The 21,692-nt window shown below is 44.4% G+C and overlaps 1 protein-coding gene across 2 annotated transcripts in view; it reads right to left on the reverse strand.

The window, feature by feature from the left end:
* Positions 1-10,142, reverse strand: part of LOC129868773 (integrin alpha-X-like) — a 52,802-nt gene extending 42,660 nt beyond the window's left edge. The window contains exons 1-11 of one of the 2 annotated variants that reach the window (XM_055942993.1): positions 9,954-10,142; positions 9,646-9,778; positions 5,278-5,372; positions 4,847-4,902; positions 4,345-4,459; positions 4,043-4,173; positions 3,666-3,811; positions 3,003-3,156; positions 2,568-2,700; positions 2,239-2,312; positions 1,847-1,976 (exon numbers count right to left, since the gene is read on the reverse strand). In XM_055942993.1, coding sequence (XP_055798968.1) covers positions 1,847-1,976; positions 2,239-2,312; positions 2,568-2,700; positions 3,003-3,156; positions 3,666-3,811; positions 4,043-4,173; positions 4,345-4,459; positions 4,847-4,902; positions 5,278-5,372; positions 9,646-9,778; positions 9,954-10,008 — 1,222 coding nt within the window. In that variant the 5' untranslated portion in view covers positions 10,009-10,142. Of the gene's footprint in view, positions 1-1,846; positions 1,977-2,238; positions 2,313-2,567; positions 2,701-3,002; positions 3,157-3,665; positions 3,812-4,042; positions 4,174-4,344; positions 4,460-4,846; positions 4,903-5,277; positions 5,373-9,645; positions 9,779-9,953 lie in introns of those variants that run through there. The other variant, XM_055942994.1, reaches the window with a different exon arrangement.
* Between the last annotated feature and the right edge of the window lie 11,550 nt (positions 10,143-21,692).

Below are 21,692 nucleotides of genomic sequence, written 5' to 3' on the forward strand. Positions count from 1 at the left end.
GAAGAGCAGCTCCGTCTTGCCGAGGTTCAGCTTGAGGTGGTGATCCGTCATCCACACTGATATGTCTGCCAGACATGCAGAGATGCGATTCACCACCTGGTTATCAGAGGGGGGAAAGGAGAAGATTAATTGTGTGTCGTCTGCATAGCAATGATAGGAGAGACCATGTGAGGATATGACAGAGCCAAGTGACTTGGTGTATAGCGAGAATAGGAGAGGGCCTAGAACAGAGCCCTGGGGGACACCAGTGGAGAGAGCACGTGGTGCGGAGACAGATTCTCGCCACGCCACCTGGTAGGAGCGACCTGTCAGGTAGGACGCAATCCAAGCGTGGGCCGCGCCGGAGATGCCCAGCTCAGAGAGGGTGGAGAGGAGGATCTGATGGTTCACAGTATCAAAGGCAGCCGATAGGTCTAGAAGGATGAGAGCAGAGGAGAGAGAGTTAGCTTTAGCAGTGCGGAGCACCTCCGTGACACAGAGAAGAGCAGTCTCAGTTGAATGACTAGTCTTGAAACCTGACTGATTTGGATCAAGAAGGTCATTCTGAGAGAGATAGCAGGAGAGCTGGCCAAGGACGGCACGTTCAAGAGTTTTGGAGAGAAAAGAAAGAAGGGATACTGGTCTGTAGTTGTTGACATCGGAGGGATCGAGTGTAGGTTTTTTCAGAAGGGGTGCAACTCTCGCTCTCTTGAAGACGGAAGGGACGTAGCCAGCGGTCAAGGATGAGTTGATGAGCGAGGTGAGGTAAGGGAGAAGGTCTCCGGAAATGGTCTGGAGAAGAGAGGAGGGGATAGGGTCTATGGAACCCTGACCTGTTCACCGGACGTGCTACCTGTCCCAGACTTGCTGTTTTCAACTCTCTAGAGACAGCAGGAGCGGTAGAGATACTCTCAATGATTGGCTATGAAAAGCCAACTGATATTTACTCCTGAGGTGCTGACCTGTTGCACCCTCGACAACTACTGTGATTATTATTATTTGACCATGCTGGTCATTTATGAACATTTGAACATCTTGGCCATGTTCTGTTATAATCTCCATCCGGTACAGCCAGAAGAGGACTGGCCAACCCTCATAGCCTGCTTCCTCTCTAGGTTTCTTCCTAGGTTTTGGCCTTTCTAGGGAGTTTTTCCTAGCCACCGTGCTTCTACACCTGCATTGTTTGGGGTTTTAGGCTGGGTTTCTGTACAGCAATTTGATATATCAGCTGATGTAAGAAGGGCTATTAAAATACATTTGATTTTATTATTTTGTTTGGGGCGCGTGACCTGAAGCTCGCTCCACTATGATTTTATCCGCTATTGAACGCAGTTTATCCCGTCTTAAATTTTATCGATTATTTACGTTTTAAAATACCTAAAGTTGGATTAGGAAAGTTGTTTGAAATGTTTGGACAAAGTTTACAGGTAACTCATTAGATATTTTGTAGTCATGGGAAGGTTGGAACTGGTGTTTTTCTGAATCAAACGCGCCAAATAAATGGACATTTTGGAGAACGACGGAATTAATCGAACAAAAGGACCATTTGTGATGTTTATGGGACATATTGGAGTGTCAACAGAAGAAGCTCTTCAAATGTAAGGCATGAATTATATCGTTATTTCTGAGTTTTGTGTCACGCCTGGTGGGTTAAAATGATTGTCTTGTGTTTGTTTGATGGGGTCCTCAGATAATCGCATGGCTTGCTTTCACCGTAAAGCCTTTTCAAATCTGACATCTGTTGAAATCTGTTGTCTAAGTGCCGGTATTATTTAGACTTTATAATTGGTGATATTGGTATACTGTAATTGGTGATGTCTTTTGTAAAAGCTTGAGTAGTGTATTTCCCATAGTCCTTCATTCTCACCTAGATAGGAGTTCTGCATGTCTGTCTCAAGCGCAGAGGCATTGATGAACGTGGCATTCACTCCTCTGGCTGCCTCCACAATGCCCCCAGACCATGCGTATGACCCTACTGCCCCAAACAGAGACACACCCTTCACAGAAGAGAGAAAATAACTTAATGTGTTACTTTACTTGAGCATACTTTTTATACTGTAATATGATGTAAAGTGATATAAATATTTCATGGAAGTAAGTACAAATGCTCTTTTAAGCAAGAACTCTCCAGACCCTGCTGAAATGGGAAGCATTACATTGGTTAAACATGATATTTAACATTGAAAGGATATTCTGTAATAATCAATAACAATAATAGTGGCCTTCAGTAGACACTTTCGACAGAGAGCAGTCACTAACCCCAGAGAGAGTGGTACTAAAGCCTCCCTGGGACAGTTCCTGTTCAAAAGAACTGGAGTTGGTCGAGTTACTTCCTGAACATGCGAAACAAAGAGAATAATCAACAAACCAATACACCAGTTTCCTAGACACAAAGCATTTTCAAATTGTGATTATCTTCTGTTCCATTTCCACTGTTAGAATTCACATAATTACACAAACTTCCAAATTAGGTGTCTATGTAAAAGGTACACATTCCTTATCCAATGTTTAAATGAAGATATGGTAAATACTGTCGTTATCATTTCAATGGATAGGTTGCGTTTTTTTAAACTCAAATCCTTTTGTACCTTCAATTGCAAAGATCTTCTCCCTAAGCTCATTCTGAATGGATTTCAGAGCATCAAAACTGTTTGTCTCAAATACAAAGTTTGGGAAAGACGCAATCTGCTCAAGCTCTTGTCGAGAGAATTGCTTCCCAACCTGGGAGGGGGGAGGGAGAGAAAGAGGGGGAGGGGAGAGAGAGCAAAAAAGAGAAAGATGGCACTTAACATTGAGACCAATCTAACACTTAACAGCCATATCATCTTACCAGAAGTGCCAGAGCCAAATCCTAGAATAAAGAGAGATCAGAGGAACACCACGGCTTCGTCCGAAATGGCACCGTATTCGCTACACAGTGCACTACTTTTGACCCTATGGGCTCTAGTCAAAAGTAGTGCACTATATAGGGAATAGGGTGACATTTTGTATGCAACTCACAAGTAAAAGATGAATGAAATCACCCCAATAGCAAATCTGATGACGGACTTCATCTCGGCCAATGGTATGACAGAGTTAAAGGTCTCTTTGGGGTCGTTAGATTTGCCGTCTGTTATCACAACCAACAGCTTCCTGGAATGTTTCCTCATCCCCCGTTCTTCTGTCATCATCTCTTCTCTGAGGACGGGGACAGTGCAAGACAGAGTAGAAACAGTGTAGAGGAGGGAGGGGAGTGAGACGGGGACTTTTAGAGTACTTTAGAGTAGACTGATTCAATTAGTGACTCTCCTGGCAATCGTGAGCAGCACAAATATAAAAGGTCTGTCTCAAAGAGGCCAGTTAGACGTTACTCTGCTTTTGTGCTGGTAGTGTCTCCATGTTGCAACTTGTAATAAACCGGATTGATTATTGATTGGCTTTACCAACGACTGCTCCCTCTTTTGGTAGGACGTTACTGTAAATAAGAATGTGTTCTTAATTGACTTGCCTAGTTAAATTAAGGATAAATAAATACAAATGGGATACTACAGTTTTATTAATCGTTCATATGAGCCATTTTTTTCCACTAACACCTCTGCATTTACCAAAGTGATCAACCGCTGACTCACAGAACGTAGCGGATGGCTGATGGGGTGTATGTAACTCACAGAACGTAGCAGATGGCTGATGGGGTGTATGTAACTCACAGAACGTAGCGGATGGCTGATGGGGTGTATGTCGCCTCCTGGAAATGGTCCACGGATTGCATCAGAGTGTCAGGGTTAGGGTCAGACACAAAGTCCTCAAAGTGGAAGACAGCACTGGTGTCTGTCGAATACTGAGCAACTGCCACCTGGGAGGAGTGGACACACAATTATGGTTCCCATTGCGACCAATGCCCAAAGAGTCCATACTAGCATACTATTTAGAACAAAGCTAGTGTATTGGGCATGCATTCTACTATAAATGGCCATACTAGTGTGGACAGAGTCAATAGATACCAATAAGAAAGAGGGTGGTATAATCAGTAGTTCTGCGTGACAGAACGGACAGAGATGGGCACAGAGAAGGCCCATACACTCACCTGTGCACGGGGTGCAGTGAACATCCGAATAATGTTTTTGATGAAGTCGATCATGGTGACAAAGTCTCTGGTTGTGATACTCTGAGATCCGTCAAACAGAATCACTGCATCCAAGCCAAACTCACGGCACTCTGCAACACAGAACAGATTGATTGATTGGTTGGTCGATAGGTTGGATTTGTATAGCACCTTCACAGAAAGAATCCTCTCGTCCCGTGTAATGCAAACATGTTCGTTTTTGAAGTCAGTTACAGTTATTATCACAAAACCTGAAGTAGACATTGATCATTTAATAGTATAACCTTGAAAGGCAGGCTTCAGTGTTTGTGAGACCGTAAGCTGTGGCCCCAGCTCAACACAAAGTCCTTGGAGGTAGTTTAGAGTATCACAGCCATGGATCCGACGTGGTCCACACACCTAGCTCAGAGAAATGGAGAGAGAGGAGACTTGACAACAATGCCATCTCAGGAATGGCTGAGCCCAAACAAAGAATACATAGAGATCGGTGGAAGCAACCACGTGGCGAATCAAGTGAGTGAATTAGCATTACTCAGTTCATGTGTCAGGTCATAGGTCATAGCTCACAATGTATCTGAGTCAGGTCATACTGTGGGTCAGAATGTATTTACTGTAAATGGCACAAGAGGGTAAGCACGTAGCACAGGGTGTTTGTGAAGAGCAGCTAGTTCCTGATTATAATTGCAGAGGGGAAGGGAAATTGAAAGGGCCTGTTTTCAAGCCCAAATTCAAAAAGGTCAGAAATGAAATAGTACTCCGACTTAGAGTCAAGGATGAGCAACTCACCATAGCTCTGTCAGCATTACAAGCTAGTGACAAGCCTAATGAAACTCCCGGCTCCACTAAAATAAAACAAAATAAGTGAATATAGATGGATTTAACATACAATTATACAAACATTAAAAAAAATCTTGTATCAAAAATAATTTTGCACCAATTTGTCAATACAAGCCTACTAAAATCTGAACCTCAGCTTGACATAAGCACATGAGGTAAGTGAAACATTCCCACTAATCATGCATGAGACAAAATGACAACACACACTCCCACAAGATGTGAGTGAAGCAATTGTTGTGTGAAAAGAGGAAACGCATAGAGGACTTGAGAATTACTATAACGGAACATAACACAACAGCAGAACTTTATAGAGAGAGAGAGAGAGAGAGAACTGATTCTTGGGGTCCACACAAACGGGTTATAGTGAGCATGCATCTTACCTTGTACAGGTAGAGCTTTACAAGTGCCACTGTCATAAGAACATCTGTAAACCACTCCTGTCCCACTGTCTTGAAAAGGAGCTGTGACCAACACACTACAGAGAGAAGAGGGGATGGAGAGAATAGAGGAGAAAGACAGAGAGAAGGGATGGAGAGAATAGAGGAGAGGTTAATTGGTTATGTTTTAAATGCTCATGGAAGTGTGTTGTGTGTAACATTTCCTGTTTTAAAAATATATTGTTCAGTGACTGCTAGCAGTAGCGGCTCTGCTTCCGTGGGCTAATAGACCGTGCTAACATTGCTTGGATTGTAGGATTTTGGAGCGTTACATTTTAACAGCACAAAGTAAATGTGCGTCTGTTGAGTCAGAACTTCTGGGTCTGCTGAGCAATACACTAGCTAGAACCTTCTCATCGTGTATCTGGTAGGACAAAAAAGCATGGCCAATTTTGTTTCCCCCCCATTTTGTTAGTCAGGTTCTACTGTAGGCGACAGGGCGACATGTTGTGTGGACTAAAACAGCATGAATCCAGGTGTATCACAAAGCATGATGAAATTAATTAACCGGCTACAGTAATTTTGAGAAACATTGAGAAATTGTTTGGCCGATTTTCTGGGCAAACTAAAGTTGTCAACCTTTGATAAGCAGCTAGCTAGCTATGGCTCACTGGTAGCTTGCTAGTTAGTTAGCTTCCAATTTCAAAGTCTTTCGAAACCAATATCTGTGTAACTGGGAAATATGAAGTTATTTCAAAATGAAAGTCTTGTGACACTATGATAGCTATCTATCCTCAGTTAGATAATGTGTTTTCACTTATTGCATCAGCATGTTTGTTTTGATCTCCCTGGTTTCCACTAGCTACCACAGCCACAAAGTCAAGATTGGCTATATTGTACAAATTGCTGAAAACAAAAATGTACATTTTGGTCTGAATTTAAGGTTAGGGTTAGGCGTAAGATTAGCAGTTTTGTTAATATCAGGGTTAGGTTGAAAATCAATCACATTTGTGACCCGATTCAGGAAACTAGGCGTATGTCGCAAGTCACGACTTCACAGGAGAGCCGATTGAACTTAAACATTTTTTTTTAATCAAAATGCGTTTTTTGGCAGAAATGCCTTCTCGAAAATGTGAACTTTCATGTGCCTTAATAACAAACTTGTATGCCATCTGGAAATATGAATAAAATTGTACAATTTTGAGCATTTTTGGTTAAGCCACAGAAAAAGTCAGCAACCTTCCCACTAGCCATGATTGGCTGAGATAATGAGTGGGCTGGACATGCCGAGAGAGGAGTTCGGATTGGTCTGCTATATAGAAGGCTTCTGTGGTCAGTCTGTGTTGGTAATCCTGTTGAACGCTGCTTTTTTAATAATGTATTGTGTAGTGGAGCTGCATAAGTGTTGCTCTCCACTTTCTATAGGATTACGTTTTGAAATCAGTGGAATTAGAGTATGATAGCTAAAGAGATGGAGGAAACACTTGTCTCCGGATTACATCTTCAAACTAAGGGCAACCGTGGCATGGTCTTCATGACAGGGAGACGCCTCCATCATGCACGATGTATACAGGTAAGATAGTATAGCGTTGGCTAGCTACATTTTCACATATTACACGTTTCTAATTTTGAAAAAATGGTTTCATTTCAAGCTAAAGTGTACTGTTAGCTAGCTAGCTGGCTGGCTCCCTAGCTGACATTATTATTCGTATCCAAGAGCCGTTTGCTTTTCTAGTTAGAGCCTAATGTTAGCTAGCTAACATTGAACCTAGTTGGTTAGCTCCTAGCACTATGGCATTGTTGGTACTGTGTTCATTGCTGTTTAACTAGCTAACGTTGGCTGGCTCGTTAGCTAACGTTACGTGATGTTTGTACAACACCCGTTGAATATGGCCGGTGTCAGTACACGTCTGCCAATTTTTTTTATGAAATTGTTGCCAGCAGAGCTGGTTAAGCCATTTTGATGTTATCCAGATGTAAACAAATCATTGGCGTGAAGTGTGCGCTCTGAAAGCTCCGAGAGCGAAACGAGATGGGTGGGGCTAAAGCTTAAGAGGGTGTGAACGATGCTGAACGGGTGTAGACAAAGAAGAGGTCTTCACATTTTAAGAACATACATTTTAGAAATAGGCAGGCTTTATGACTTTGTAGCTGTGGTAACTACTGACGTCCATTCTCTCTGGCTGCTCGATCTATGTAGTATAACATAATCTGTTCAAAACAGTGGCAGCATGTGTAGCAGTTGTCATTTGTTTTTTTTTTACATGCAAAAGTGAAATATGTGTTTTTATGCTGTTGTTCAAATGCACAGATCGCTTTATATATCTTCTCAAAGAATCGACCGGTAGTTTGAAAACTTGGCATCATATATCTGTCATGCTGCTTTGTTGACAAATCCAACCACCTCACACCCTGGGTATTTAGCCAATCAGCGGACATAACTGGTATCAATAAAGTTACATTGGATCAAATCATTAGAGGACAGTGATGAAATACTGATAAAATACTGTTTGTTGTCGTTTTAGGTCTATATTCAATCTAGACCGCGGAAGATAACGCGATTGACATTTAAAGGTAATTGCCGATTGAGGCCACATATGCAGCGTTTACCGTGAATGCGCTCTCCACGAACACCGAGACAATGCCTTTAAAAGGTGAATGGCTGAAAACAGGCCGATGAAAATTTTGTTTTATATTGGATATTCGGTTTTCTCTCGTCTATTGCTTGTTTAGCAACAAAATCGACAGGTGCGTAACTATGGGGAAAAACAGACGGGGTTGGCTTAGATTGTTGACAACATGTAAGCTATATTTCATCTCCAATGTTTATTGAAAATATAAATATATTTGCACAATGAGCACTTGTTTCCTGTCAAATACATCCTTACAGTTGTTGGTAAGCTAGAATTTTAGCCATATTAGCATTAACATGAAATCAGTCAAAACACCTGAAAACAAGACATGGTATCAAGAACGAGATGAAACGAGCCACTTACAATTCCCCACGTGGCAGTTTCTTCTCATTCTTGCTAGCAATCTGGCCATCCAGAATCACAATAACACACTGACTTCTGCCCCATGGGGGCTTTCAATCTTCAATAGCTCTTACAAAGTGTGCCATGACTATGCAGGGAATTTCAACCACAGATTAAACAAACAAAAAGCAGGGAGGTTTTCCAATGCCTTGTAAAGAAGAGCATCTATTTATAGATGGGTAAAAAAAAGTAGACATTGAATATCCCTTTGAGCATGGTGAAGTTATTCATTACACTTTGGAGGGTGTATCAATAGGACCTAGTCACTACAAAGATACAGGCGTCCTTCTTAACTCAGTTGCCGGAGAGGAAGGAAACAGCTCAGTGATTTCAACATGATTTCAACATGAGGCCAATGATGACTTTAAAACAGAGTTTTACAGAGTTTAACGGCTGTGATAGGAGAAAACAGGATGAATCAACAACATTGTAGTTACTCCACAACACTAACCTAAATGACAGTGAAAAGAAGGAAGCCTGTACAGAATACAAAATATTCCAAAACATGCATCCTGTTTGCAATAAGGCACTAATGTAAAACTGCAAAAAAAGGTAGCCTAGTGGTTAGAGCGTTGGGCCAGTAACCAAAAGGTTGCTAGATCGAATCCCTGAGCTGACAAGGTAAAAATCTGTCATTCTTCCCCTGAACAAGGCAGTTAGCCTAGAAACAGTGGGTTGTCATTGTAAATAAGAATGTGTTCCTATCTGACTTGCCTAGTTAAATTTAAAATTGAAAGCCGTAAAATGTTTTTCTTTAAAAATCAAATGAACATGGATCTTTGTCGATCCTACCCGGGTTCAGAATATATCATTATCATAGTCATGGCACGCTTTGTGTAAGAGCTATTGAAAATTGAAAGCCGTAAAACTATTCTTATGTCTTTTTTCACAAAAAAAAGGTGTGGATTGTTCTCCATCCACCCCTGATTCAGAATACACCATCTTCATAGTCCAAGACCATAGTCTTGGTTTAATAGCTATTGATGAGAGAACCGAATAGCCACTGAATATCCAATATAAAACACATTTTACCTTGGTAGACTTGTCTAGTTCTTAGTCATGAGAGAAATATGCAGCATGAAAGTGTAAACCATTTTCTGATGAACATTCCCACCAGTGGGAGAGTGTCTTCACCATCAATTCCTCCTCTATCTTACTGGCAATAAGAGGTTATGACCTTTTCCTCAAAATAAATGAGTAACATATTAAACAGAGCACTGTTTAATAGCCTAAATCTTATCCTGGTGTCATACAACCACAGTGATATTATGATGATTAATTTCCAATTGTGAGATCTGAACCCAGTGGTTTGACTCTTTAATGATTAGTAACTTGCCTGCTGCCTCCCTGCGCCGGTCCAAACTGACAGACACGATAACCGAAATGGGACCCTGTTGCCTCCGAGTCCGAGACACTTAATGTTCTGGGATAGCGAATGTCGAAGCTGAACCCCACTGTCAACGGTGCGACTGCAACAACAAAAAATGAACAAACACATTTTAATTTATACATTTTCTTTTTACAAAAGTGTCTACAGCAAGTCTGATAGTCAATTGCTCAGGCAGGCCAGGTGCAACTCTTAACTATAACTCTACTATAAATGTATTCTACTAATACACTGTAGATTTGGCTATATAACCTTACATTGCAAAAGTCCCAGTAAACACCAAAACTGGATGTGTTCCAGGTGGTTGTCCATGTCGACTGAAGTCCGCGCTTACAGTCCTCGCATAGTTGTGAACGCCGAGAAGATGAGGAGAGCACCGGCTCGAAGAATATTATGTGGTGAAACCTTTCACGATAATGAAGGAGTGAACCGGTCGGTAAATGCGCCTTTTTTTTTACAGGGACGTTGTAAAAGGATTACAACTGTCTGTGACCGCCACCCGGTGGTGAGAGCTGACTGGTGCAGGAGAGGATGGGTGAAAAAAAACGTGAGTTTATTCTATGGAGGAGTGCACAATGCATAGCTAAAGCTCTGGGTCTACTCTAAATCACTTTATCATGTAAAAGGAGCCATCCAATGTGATGTGATGGATTGATCAATTGATTGGTTGGTAGGCTTGTTTGTTTTTTTGTTGGCTAATTAGTTGGTTGGTTGGTTGGTTGGTTGATTGGTCAGTGGCGCACAGCTCCCGTCCTCAAGTACAACAGTGTGACTTGACCTTTTGTGCACTAGAGGGCAGTGTCTCATTTTCTTGAAATAAATAGCTGACGCCAGGACTGGAGGACATCCCTGCTTGCAGAAGCTTGTAGTATATTTTCTGTTAAATTGTGGTTGTGATATGAAAATAAATGATAACCACCAAAGAGAGTTCACCAGAGATTTCACTAGCTGTCTTAGCGTGAGAAAGACCACAACATGCTGGGAAAGTTTGGCTGAATTACACTATTTCCTTACTTCATGAGCACAAGGTAAAACCGAAGTGAAATCATATTTAACAGTGGTCTGCTTCCCATCTTACAAAATACTGTTTTATTCTCAAATAATTTTCTCCTCAGTGAGACGTAGCTTAAACTGAACCAGAGAGGTCTCCAGTCCTATCCAGTTGGGTCAGTTACTGTACCCAAGTTTCAGTTTCAAGTATTATTAGTCTTGTTTTTATTTTTATTTTTTTATTTTTTATTTAACCATTATTTAACTATGTACAGGATACACATAGTATACATCTTCCAACGAAATGCTTACTTGCAGGTTCCCTCTCAACCTCATATTGTAACTGTCAGTGGAGCGACGCAGTCAAAGGTTGCCAGGTATCAAATCTATTGTCCCTGTTAATCTCCTGTATAACAAACCAAACAGGCTACAGTTAGTAACTACTCAAACAACCCACACTATCCCCCCTCTTCTCTCTCTTTCCTCCTCCTTCCCCATTTTCTCTGTGTAACAAAACAGAGTGTAAAACACACATTGTGCACCGGCATGTTTGAGCACATCGTTGTGCCTGAGTCACTGAGGCCAGACAATCCAGCCAACGTCACTGGTGATGACCTCACACACACTCTGACACCCACCATGTCATTATGTTAAACGGTGAAAAATGCCGTTTGACAGGTCATGGAAAACTCTGAGTCACTTGATTGAACTCCTTGTCTTTGTTCCCTCCAATAACCATTTGTATCAGTATTAGCTATATGAGGTGGGAAGCTGGAAGGTCACAGAAGTTGTGAAGAGGTTTGTCAAGATAGAGAGAGATTTGGGTTGAGAGAAAGAGAGAGAGGACAACGGAGAGAGAGGGCATACGATCCTGCCAGGTCACAGGCTTGGGGACACAGAGATTACAGGGGGTACAACAGTGTCTGTGTGAGGCATTTGGCCCAGCAGAATCAGCATGAGAGAGAGAAAATGAAAGATGGCTTGAAAGAAGTATGGGGGGGAAGAGAAAGTGAAAAGGAAAGATTTAAAGAGTGAAATAGATGGATTGAGAAAGACAGAACGACAGAGAGAGCGAGAGAAAGAGATGGATAAAAAAAAGGCAAGATAATAGAGAGAAAGGGAGAGAGCAAGAAAGAGTTTGAAAGAGAGCGAGTCGAGTCAGGTCGTGTGGATGTGGAGACAGTGTGGACCTAGCCTGTCTCTCTGGTTCTCCTGTTGACTGGCTCTGTCTGAGGTAGGGCGGGCCCTCACACAGGACCCATTGTAGAGGCCTATAATCTCTATCCTCCAGGTTCTGTTCATGTACCTTGTTCAGGTCCCCTCAGATGACCCCTAGCCAGGAGAGAGAGGCTACAGATACACTCTGGCTTTGTCAAGTCCTGTATCATTGTATGTGTATTGTACCAACATCTTATGTGGACTAACCGGTGCCTCCGCACATTGACTCTGTACTGGTACCCCCTGTATATAGCCTCATTACTAACCTGTACCCACGCACATTGACTCTGTACCGGTAAACCCTGTATATAGCCTCATTACTAACCTGTACCCACGCACATTGACTCTGTACCGGTACCCCCTGTATATAGCCTCATTACTAACCTGTACCCACGCACATTGACTCTGTACCGGTAACCCCTGTATATAGCCTTGTTACTAACCTGTACCCACGCACATTGACTCTGTACCGGTACCCCCTGTATATAGCCTCATTACTAACCTGTATCCCCGCACATTGACTCTGTACCGGTAAACCCTGTATATAGCCTCATTACTAACCTGTACCCACGCACATTGACTCTGTACCGGTACCCCCTGTATATAGCCTCATTACTAACCTGTACCCACGCACATTGACTCTGTACCGGTAACCCCTGTATATAGCCTTGTTACTAACCTGTACCCACGCACATTGACTCTGTACCGGTACCCCCTGTATATAGCCTCATTACTAACCTGTATCCCCGCACATTGACTCTGTACCGGTACCCCCTGTATATAGCCTCATTACTAACCTGTACCCCCGCACATTGACTCTGTACCGGTACCCCCTGTATATAGCCTCATTACTAACCTGTACCTCCACACATTGACTACGTACCGGTATCCCCTGTATATAGCCTCATTACTAACCGGTGCCCCCGCACATTGACTCTGTACCGGTACCCCCTGTATATAGCCTCATTACTAACCTTTAACCCCACACATTGACTCTGTACCGGTACCCCCTGTATATAGCCTCATTACTAACCTGTACCCCCGCACATTGACTATGTACCGGTACCCCCTGTATATAGCCTCATTACTAACCTGTACCCCCGCACATTGACTCTGTACCGGTACCCCCTGTATATAGTGGATAATGGATACCAAGATGGCGTAGCAGTCGGACGTGTGTTTGTCTTGTCCCGTCTTGTCCCGCGTAAATAGTCCTCGTATTTTTCGTATACATTTCGTATATATTTTAATTTCACTTTCCATCTAGGAACTGAATATACATTCCTGCAACCCGCCTCACCCAATGTGGTACGGATCTGCTATTTTTTATACTTTAGAACCGTATCCCCAATCAGAAGCTAGCCAGATAACTGCTACTAGCTAGTAGTCAGTTAGCCACTGCTGCGGTCTTCACCCTTAACTCGGACACCAGCCAGCTTCAGCTCGGGCCAATACCTGCCAGTCTGCAGGCGCGATATCAACCCAGAGCATATAGGACTGCTTTTTCTCTACCACATCACCGGATTCCTGACGCAAGCTCTGGACAATTACACCGGATCATCGCAGCTAGCTAGCTGCAACCGAGTGGCTACTACTGGCTAACACCTCTGTCCCAAAACAAGCACCAGTTAGCCTTGAGCTAGCCTCGAGCTAGGCCCATCTGCCGGCTAGCCGAAGAGGTCTACCAGCGAATTCTTGGGCTACAATACCTCTTTTGCCAATTGGACTGGACCCTTTATTGCCGACACGGAGCCCCGCCGATCCATCACGACTGGTCTGCCGACGTAATTGTCCGAGGTGGTTTCAACAGGCTTTTCCGTTGCGATGTTCCCGAAGACCCGTCTGCTAATCATTAGCTGTCTTATCGGCTGCTATCTGAATAAGTATATCGGACAATATTTATTTTTTTCTTTTTTTTCTTGGGTCACTATATCTATTTTGCCAATTGGATCGATCCCCTCTACCACACGGAACCCCACTAATCTACCGACGGAAACGCATGAGGTGACTAAAAATAGACCTCCATCCTATGTTATCTTGCTACCGATAGCCAGCTACCCGGCCAGCTGTCTGGATCGCCGCGACCCCAACCAACCTCTACTCACTGGACCCTTATGATCACTCGATTAAGCATGCCTCTCCTTAATGTAAATATGCCTTGTCCATTGCTGTTCTGGTTAGTGTTTATTGGCTTATTTCATTGTAGAGCCTCTAGCCCTGCTCACTATACCATATCCAACCTTTCAGTTCCACCACCCACATATGCGATGACATCACCTGGTTTCAATTATGTTTCTAGAGACAATATCTCTCTCATCATCACTCAATACCTAGGTTTACCTCCACTGTATTCACATCCTACCATACCTTTGTCTGTACATTATTCCTTGAAGCTATTTTATCGCCCCCAAAAACGTCCTTTTACTCTCTGTTCTAGACGTTCTAGACGACCAATTCTCATAGCTTTTAGTCGTACCCTTATCCTACTCCTCCTCTGTTCCTCTGGTGATGTAGAGGTGAATCCAGGCCCTGCAGTACCTAGCTCCACTCCTATTCCCCAGGCGCTCTCTTTTGATGACTTCTGTAACCGTAATAGCCTTGGTTTCATGCATGCTAACATTAGAAGCCTCCTCCCTAAGTTTGTTTTGTTCACTGCTTTAGCACACTCTGCCAACCCAGATGTTTTAGCCGTGTCTGAATCCTGGCTTAGGAAGACCACCAAAAATTCTGACATTTTCATCCCTAACTACAAGATTTTCAGACAAGATAGAACGGCCAAAGGGGGCGGTGTTGCAATCTACTGCAAAGATTGCCTGCAGAGTTCTGTTTTACTATCCAGGTTTGTTCCCAAACAATTTGAACTTCTACTTTTAAAAATCCACCTCTCTAAAAACAAGTATCTCACCGTTGCCGCCTGCTATAGACCACCCTCTGCCCCCAGCTGTGCTCTGGACACCATATGTGAACTGATTGCCCCCCATCTATCTTCAGAGCTCGTGCTGCTAGGCGACCTAAATTGGAACATGCTTAACACCCCAGCCATCCTACAATCTAAGCTTGATGCCCTCAATCTCACACAAATTATCAATGAACCTACCAGGTACCACCCCAATTCCGTAAACACGGGTACCCTCATAGATATCATCCTAACCAACTTGCCCTCCAAATACACCTCTGCTGTTTTCAACCAAGATCTCAGCGATCACTGCCTCATTGCCTGCATCCGTAATGGGTCAGCGGTCAAACGACCTCCACTCATCACTGTCAAACGCTCCCTGAAACACTTCAGCGAGCAGGCCTTTCTAATCGACCTGGCCGAGGTATCCTGGAAGGATATTGATCTCATCCCGTCAGTAGAGGATGCCTGGATATTTTTTTTAAATGCCTTCCTCACCATCTTGAATAAGCATGCCCCATTCAAGAAATTTAGAACCAGGAACAGATATAGCCCTTGGTTCTCTCCTGACCTGACTGCCCTTAACCAACAGAAAAACATCCTATGGCGTTCTGCATTAGCATCGAACAGCCCCCGTGATATGCAACTTTTCAGGGAATCTAGAAACCAATATACACAGGCAGTTAGAAAAGCCAAGGCTAGCTTTTTCAAGCAGAAATTTGCTTCCTGCAACACAAACTCAAAAAAGTTCTGGGACACTGTAAAGTCCATGGAGAATAAGAACACGTCCACCCAGCTTCCAACTGCACTGAAGATAGGAAACACTGTCACCACCGACAAATCCACTATAATTGAGAATTTCAATAAGCATTTTTCTACGGCTGGCCATGCTTTCCACCTGGCTACCCCTACCCCGGTCAACAGCACTGCCCTCCCCTCTGCTACTCGCCCACGCCTTCCCCATTTCTCTTTCTCCCAAATACAGTCAGCTGATGTTCTGAAAGAGCTGCAAAATCTGGACCCTTACAAATCAGCCGGGCTAGATAATCTGGACCCTTTCTTTCTCAAACTATCTGCTGAAATTGTTGCCACCCCCATTACCAGCCTTTTCAACCTCTCTTTCGTGTCGTCTGAGATTCCCAAAGATTGGAAAGCAGCTGCGGTTATCCCCCTCCTCAAAGGGGGGGACACTCTTGACCCAAACAGCTACAGACCTATATCTATCCTACCCTGCCTTTCTAAGGTCTTCGAAAGCCAAGTCAACAAACAGATTACCGACCATTTCGAATCCCACCATACCTTCTCCGCTATGCAATCTGGTTTCAGAGCTGGTCATGGGTGCACCTCAGCCACGCTCAAGGTCAAAAACGATATCTTAACCGCCATCGATAGGAAACAATACTGTGCAGCCATATTCATTGACCTGGCCAAGGCTTTTGACTCTGTCAATCACCACATCCTCATCGGCAGACTCGACAGCCTTGGTTTCTCTAATGATTGCCTCGCCTGGTTCACCAACTACTTCTCTGATCGAGTTCAGTGTGTCAAATCGGAGGGTCTGTTGTCCGGACCTCTGGCAGTCTCTATGGGGGTGCCACAGGGTTCAATTCTTGGACCGACTCTCTTCTCTATATACATCAATGATGTCGCTCTTGCTGCTGGTGAGTCTCTGATCCACCTCTACGCAGACGACACTATTCTGTATACTTCTGGCCCTTCTTTTGACACTGTGTTAACAACCCTCCAGGCGAGCTTCAATGCCATACAACTCTCCTTCCGTGGCCTCCAATTGCTCTTAAATACAAGTAAAACTAAATGCATGCTCTTCAACCGATCGCTGCCTGCACCTGCCCGCCTGTCCAACATCACTACTCTGGACGGCTCTGACTTAGAATATGTGGACAACTACAAATACCTAGGTGTCTGGTTAGACTGTAAACTCTCCTTCTAGACTCACATCAAACATCTCCAATCCAAAGTTAAATCTAGAATTGGCTTCCTATTCCGCAACAAAGCATCCTTCACTCATGCTGCCAAACATACCCTTGTAAAACTGACCATCCTACCAATCCTCGACTTCGGTGATGTCATTTACAAAATAGCCTCCAATACCCTACTCAATAAATTGGATGCAGTCTATCACAGTGCCATCCGTTTTGTCATCAAAGCCCCATATACTACCCACCACTGCGACCTGTACACTCTCGTTGGCTGGCCCTCGCTTCATACTCGTCGCCAAACCCACTGGCTCCAGGTCATCTACAAAACCCTGCTAGGTAAAGTCCCCCCTTATCTCAGCTCGCTGGTCACCATAGCAGCACCTACCTGTAGCACGCGCTCCAGCAGGTATATCTCTCTGGTCACCCCCAAAACCAATTCTTCCTTTGACCGCCTCTCCTTCCAGTTCTCTGCTGCCAATGACTGGAACGAACTACAACAATCTCTGAAACTGGAAACACTTATCTCCCTCACTAGCTTTAAGCACCAGCTGTCAGAGCAGCTTATAGATTACTGCACCTGTACATAGCCCATCTATAATTTAGCCCAAACAACTACCTCTTTACCTACTGTATTTATTTATTTTGCTCCTTTTCACCCCATTATTTCTATCTCTACTTTGCACCTTCTTCCACTGCAAACCAACCATTCCAGTGATTTTTTTAAACTTGCTATATTGTATTTACTTCGCCACCATGGCCTTTTTTTATATTTTTATTTATATATATATTTTATTTGCCTTCACCTCCCTTATCTCACCTCACTTGCTCACATTGTATATAGACTTATTTTTCACTGTATTATTGACTGTATGTTTGTTTTACTCCATGTGTAACTATGTGTTGCTGTATGTGTCGAACTGCTTTGCTTTATCTTGGCCAGGTCGCAATTGTAAATGAGAACGTGTTCTCAATTTGCCTACCTGGTTAAATAAAGGTGAAATAAAAAATAAATAAATAGCCTCATTACATACCTGTACCCCCGCACATTGACTCTGTACCGATACCCCCTGTATATAGCCTCATTACTAACCGGTGCCCCCGCACATTGACTCTGTACCGGTACCCCATGTATATAGCATCATTAATAACAAGGCGGTGGCCCGTTCCTGTAGGTTCATGCTCTACAACATCCGCAGAGTACGACCCATCCTCACACAGGAAGCGACGCAGGTCCTAATCCAGGCACTTGTCATCTCCCGTCTGGATTACTGCAACTCGCTGTTGGCTGGGCTCCCTGCCTGTGCCATTAATCCCCTACAACTCATCCAGAACGCCGCAGCCCGTCTGGTGTTCAACCTTCCCAAGTTCTCTCACGTCACCCCGCTCCTCCGCTCTCTCCACTGGCTTCCAGTTGAAGCTCGCATCCGCTACAAGACCATGGTGCTTGCCTACGGAGCTGTGAGGGGAACGGCACCTCAGTACCTTCAGGCTCTGATCAGGCCCTACACCCAAACAAGGGCACTGCGTTCATCCACCTCTGGCCTGCTCGCCTCCCTACCACTGAGGAAGTACAGTTCCCGCTCAGCCCAGTCAAAACTGTTCGCTGCCCTGGCACCCAAATGGTGGAACAAACTCCCTCACGACCCCAGGACAGCGGAGTCAATCACCACCTTCCGGAGACACCTGAAACCCCACCTCTTTAAGGAATACCTAGGATAGGATAAAGTAATCCTTCTGACCCCCCCCCCCTTAAAAGATTTAGATGCACTATTGTAAAGTGGCTGTTCCACTGGATGTCATAAGGTGAATGCACCAATTTGTAAGTCGCTCTGGATAAGAGCGTCTGCTAAATGACTTAAATGTAACTGGTGCCCCGGCACATTGACGCTGTACCGGTACCCCCTGTATATAGCCTCATTACTAACCTGTACCCCCGCACATTGACTACGTACCAGTACCCCCTGTAAATAGCCTCATTACTAACCAGTGCCCCCGTAAATTGACTCTGTATCGATACACCCTGTATATAGCCTCATTACTAACCTGTACCCCCACACATTGACTCTGTACCAGTACCCCCTGTATATAGCCTCATTACTAACCTTTACCCCCGCACAGTTGACTCTGTACCGGTACCCCCTGTATATAGCCTCATTACTAACATGCACCCCCACACATTGATTCTGTACCGGTACCCCTGTATATAGCTTCATTACTAACCTGTGCCCCCACACATTGACTCTGTAACGGTACCCCCTGTATATAGCCTCATTACTAACCGGTGCCCCCGCACATTGACTCTGTACCGGTACCCCCTGTATATAGCCTCATTACTAACCTGTACCCCCACACATTGACTCTGTACCAGTACCCCCTGTATATAGCCTCATTACTAACCGGTGCCCCCGCACATTGACGCTGTACCGGTACCCCCTGTATATAGCCTCATTACTAACCTGTACCCCCACACATTGATTATATACCGGTACCCCCTGTATATAGCCTCATTACTAACCGCTGCCCCCGCACATTGATGCTGTACCGGTACCCCCTGTATATAGCCTCATTACTAACCTGTACCCCCACACATTGATTATGTACCAGTATCCCCTGTATATAGCCTCATTACTAACCGGTGCCCCCGTAAATTGACTCTATATCGGTACACCCTGTATATAGCCTCATTACTAACCTGTACCCCCACACATTGATTCTGTACCGGTACCCCCTGTATATAGCTTCATTACTAACCGGTGCACCCACACATTGATTCTGTACCGGTACCCCCTGTATATAGCCTCATTACAAACCTGTACCCCCGCACATTGACTCTGTACCGGTACACCCTGAACATAGTCTCATTAATAACCGGTGCCCCCACACATTGATTCTGTACCGGTACCCCCTGTATATAGCTTCATTACTAACCTGTACCCCGCCCATTGATTCTGTACCGGTACCCCCTGTATATAGCCTCATTACTAACCTGTACCCCCGCACATTGACTCTGTACCGATACCCCTTGTATATAGCCTCATTACTAACCGGTGCCCTCGCACATTGACTCTGTACCGGTACCCCCTGTATATAGCCTCATTACTAACCGGTACCCCAGCACATTGACTCTGTACCGGTACCCCCTATATGTAGCCTCATTACTAACCTGTACCCTCGCACATTGACTCTGTACCATTTAAGGCAGCCATAGGCATTTGGGTTTTGTGGGTAATTGTCTGTGTCTATGTTGCATGTTTGCACTTAGTCGTTTATAGCTTCACGTTCGTCATTTTGTTGTTTTTGTTTTGTTTTTTCTTCTTCTAAATAAAGAGAAGATGTATTTTGCGCACGCTGTGCCTTGGTCCTCTCTCTCACCCTTAGACGATCGTGACAGTACCGGTACCCCCTGTATATAGCCTCATTACTAACCGGTGCCCCCCGCACATTGACTCTGTACTGGTACCCCCTGTATATAGCCTCATTACTAACCTGTACCCACGCACATTGACTCTGTACTGGTACCCCCTGTATATAGCCTCATTACTAACCTGTACCCACGCACATTGACTCTGTACCGGTAACACCTGTATATAGCCTCGTTACTAACCTGTACCCACGCACATTGACTCTGTACCGGTACCCCCTGTATATAGCCTCATTACTAACCTGTACCCCCGCACATTGACTCTGTACCGGAACCCCCTGTATGTAGCCTCATTACTAACCTGTACCCCCGCACATTGACCCTGTACCGGTACCCCCTGTATATAGCCTCATTACTAACCGGTGCCCCCGCACATTGACTCTGTACCGGTACCCCATGTATATAGCATCATTAATAACTGGTGCTCCGGCACATTGACGCTGTACCGGTACCCCCTGTATATAGCCTCATTACTAACCTGTACCCCCGCACATTGACTACGTACCAGTACCCCCTGTAAATAGCCTCATTACTAACCAGTGCCCCCGTATATTGACTCTGTATCGGTACGCCCTGAATATAGCCCCATTACTAACCTGTACCCCCACACATTGACTCTGCACCAGTACCCCCTGTATATATCCTCATTACTAACCTTAACCCCCGCACAGTTGACTCTATACCGGTACCCCCTGTATATAGCCTCATTACTAACCTGTACCCACGCACATTGACTCTGTACTGGAAAACCCTGTATACAGCCTCATTACTAACCTGTACACCCACACATTGATTCTGTATCGGGTACCCCCTATATGTAGCCTCATTACTAACCGGTGCCACCGCACATTGACTCTGTACCGGTACCCCCTGTATATAGCTTCATTACTAACCGATGCCCCCGCACATTGACTCTGTACCGGTACCCCCTGTATATAGCTTCATTACTAACCAAGGCCCCCGCACATTGAATCTGTACCGGTACCCCCTGTATATAGCCTCATTACTAACCGGTGCCCCCGCACATTGATTCTGTACCAGTACCCCCTGTATATAGCCTCATTACTAACCTGTACCCACGCACATTGACTCTGTACCGGTACCCCCTGTATATAGCCTCATTACTAACCTGTACCCACGCACATTGACTGTACCGGTAACACCTGTATATAGCCTCGTTACTAACCTGTACCCACGCACATTGACTCTGTACCGGTACCCCCTGTATATAGCCTCATTACTAACCTGTACCCCCGCACATTGACTCTGTACCGGAACCCCCTGCATATAGCCTCATTACTAACCTTTACCCCCGCACATTGACCCTGTACCGGTACCCCCTGTATATAGCCTCATTACTAACCTTTAACCCCGCACATTGACTCTGTACCGGTACCCCTGTATATAGCCTCATTACTAACCTGTACCCCCGCACATTGACTCTGTACCGGTACACCCTGTATATAGCCTCATTACTAACCTGTACCACCGCACATTGACTCTGTACCGGTACCCCCTGTATATAGCCTAA

This window comes from Salvelinus fontinalis, chromosome 13, assembly GCF_029448725.1.
Source record: "Salvelinus fontinalis isolate EN_2023a chromosome 13, ASM2944872v1, whole genome shotgun sequence".
Lineage (NCBI taxonomy): Eukaryota > Metazoa > Chordata > Actinopteri > Salmoniformes > Salmonidae > Salvelinus > Salvelinus fontinalis.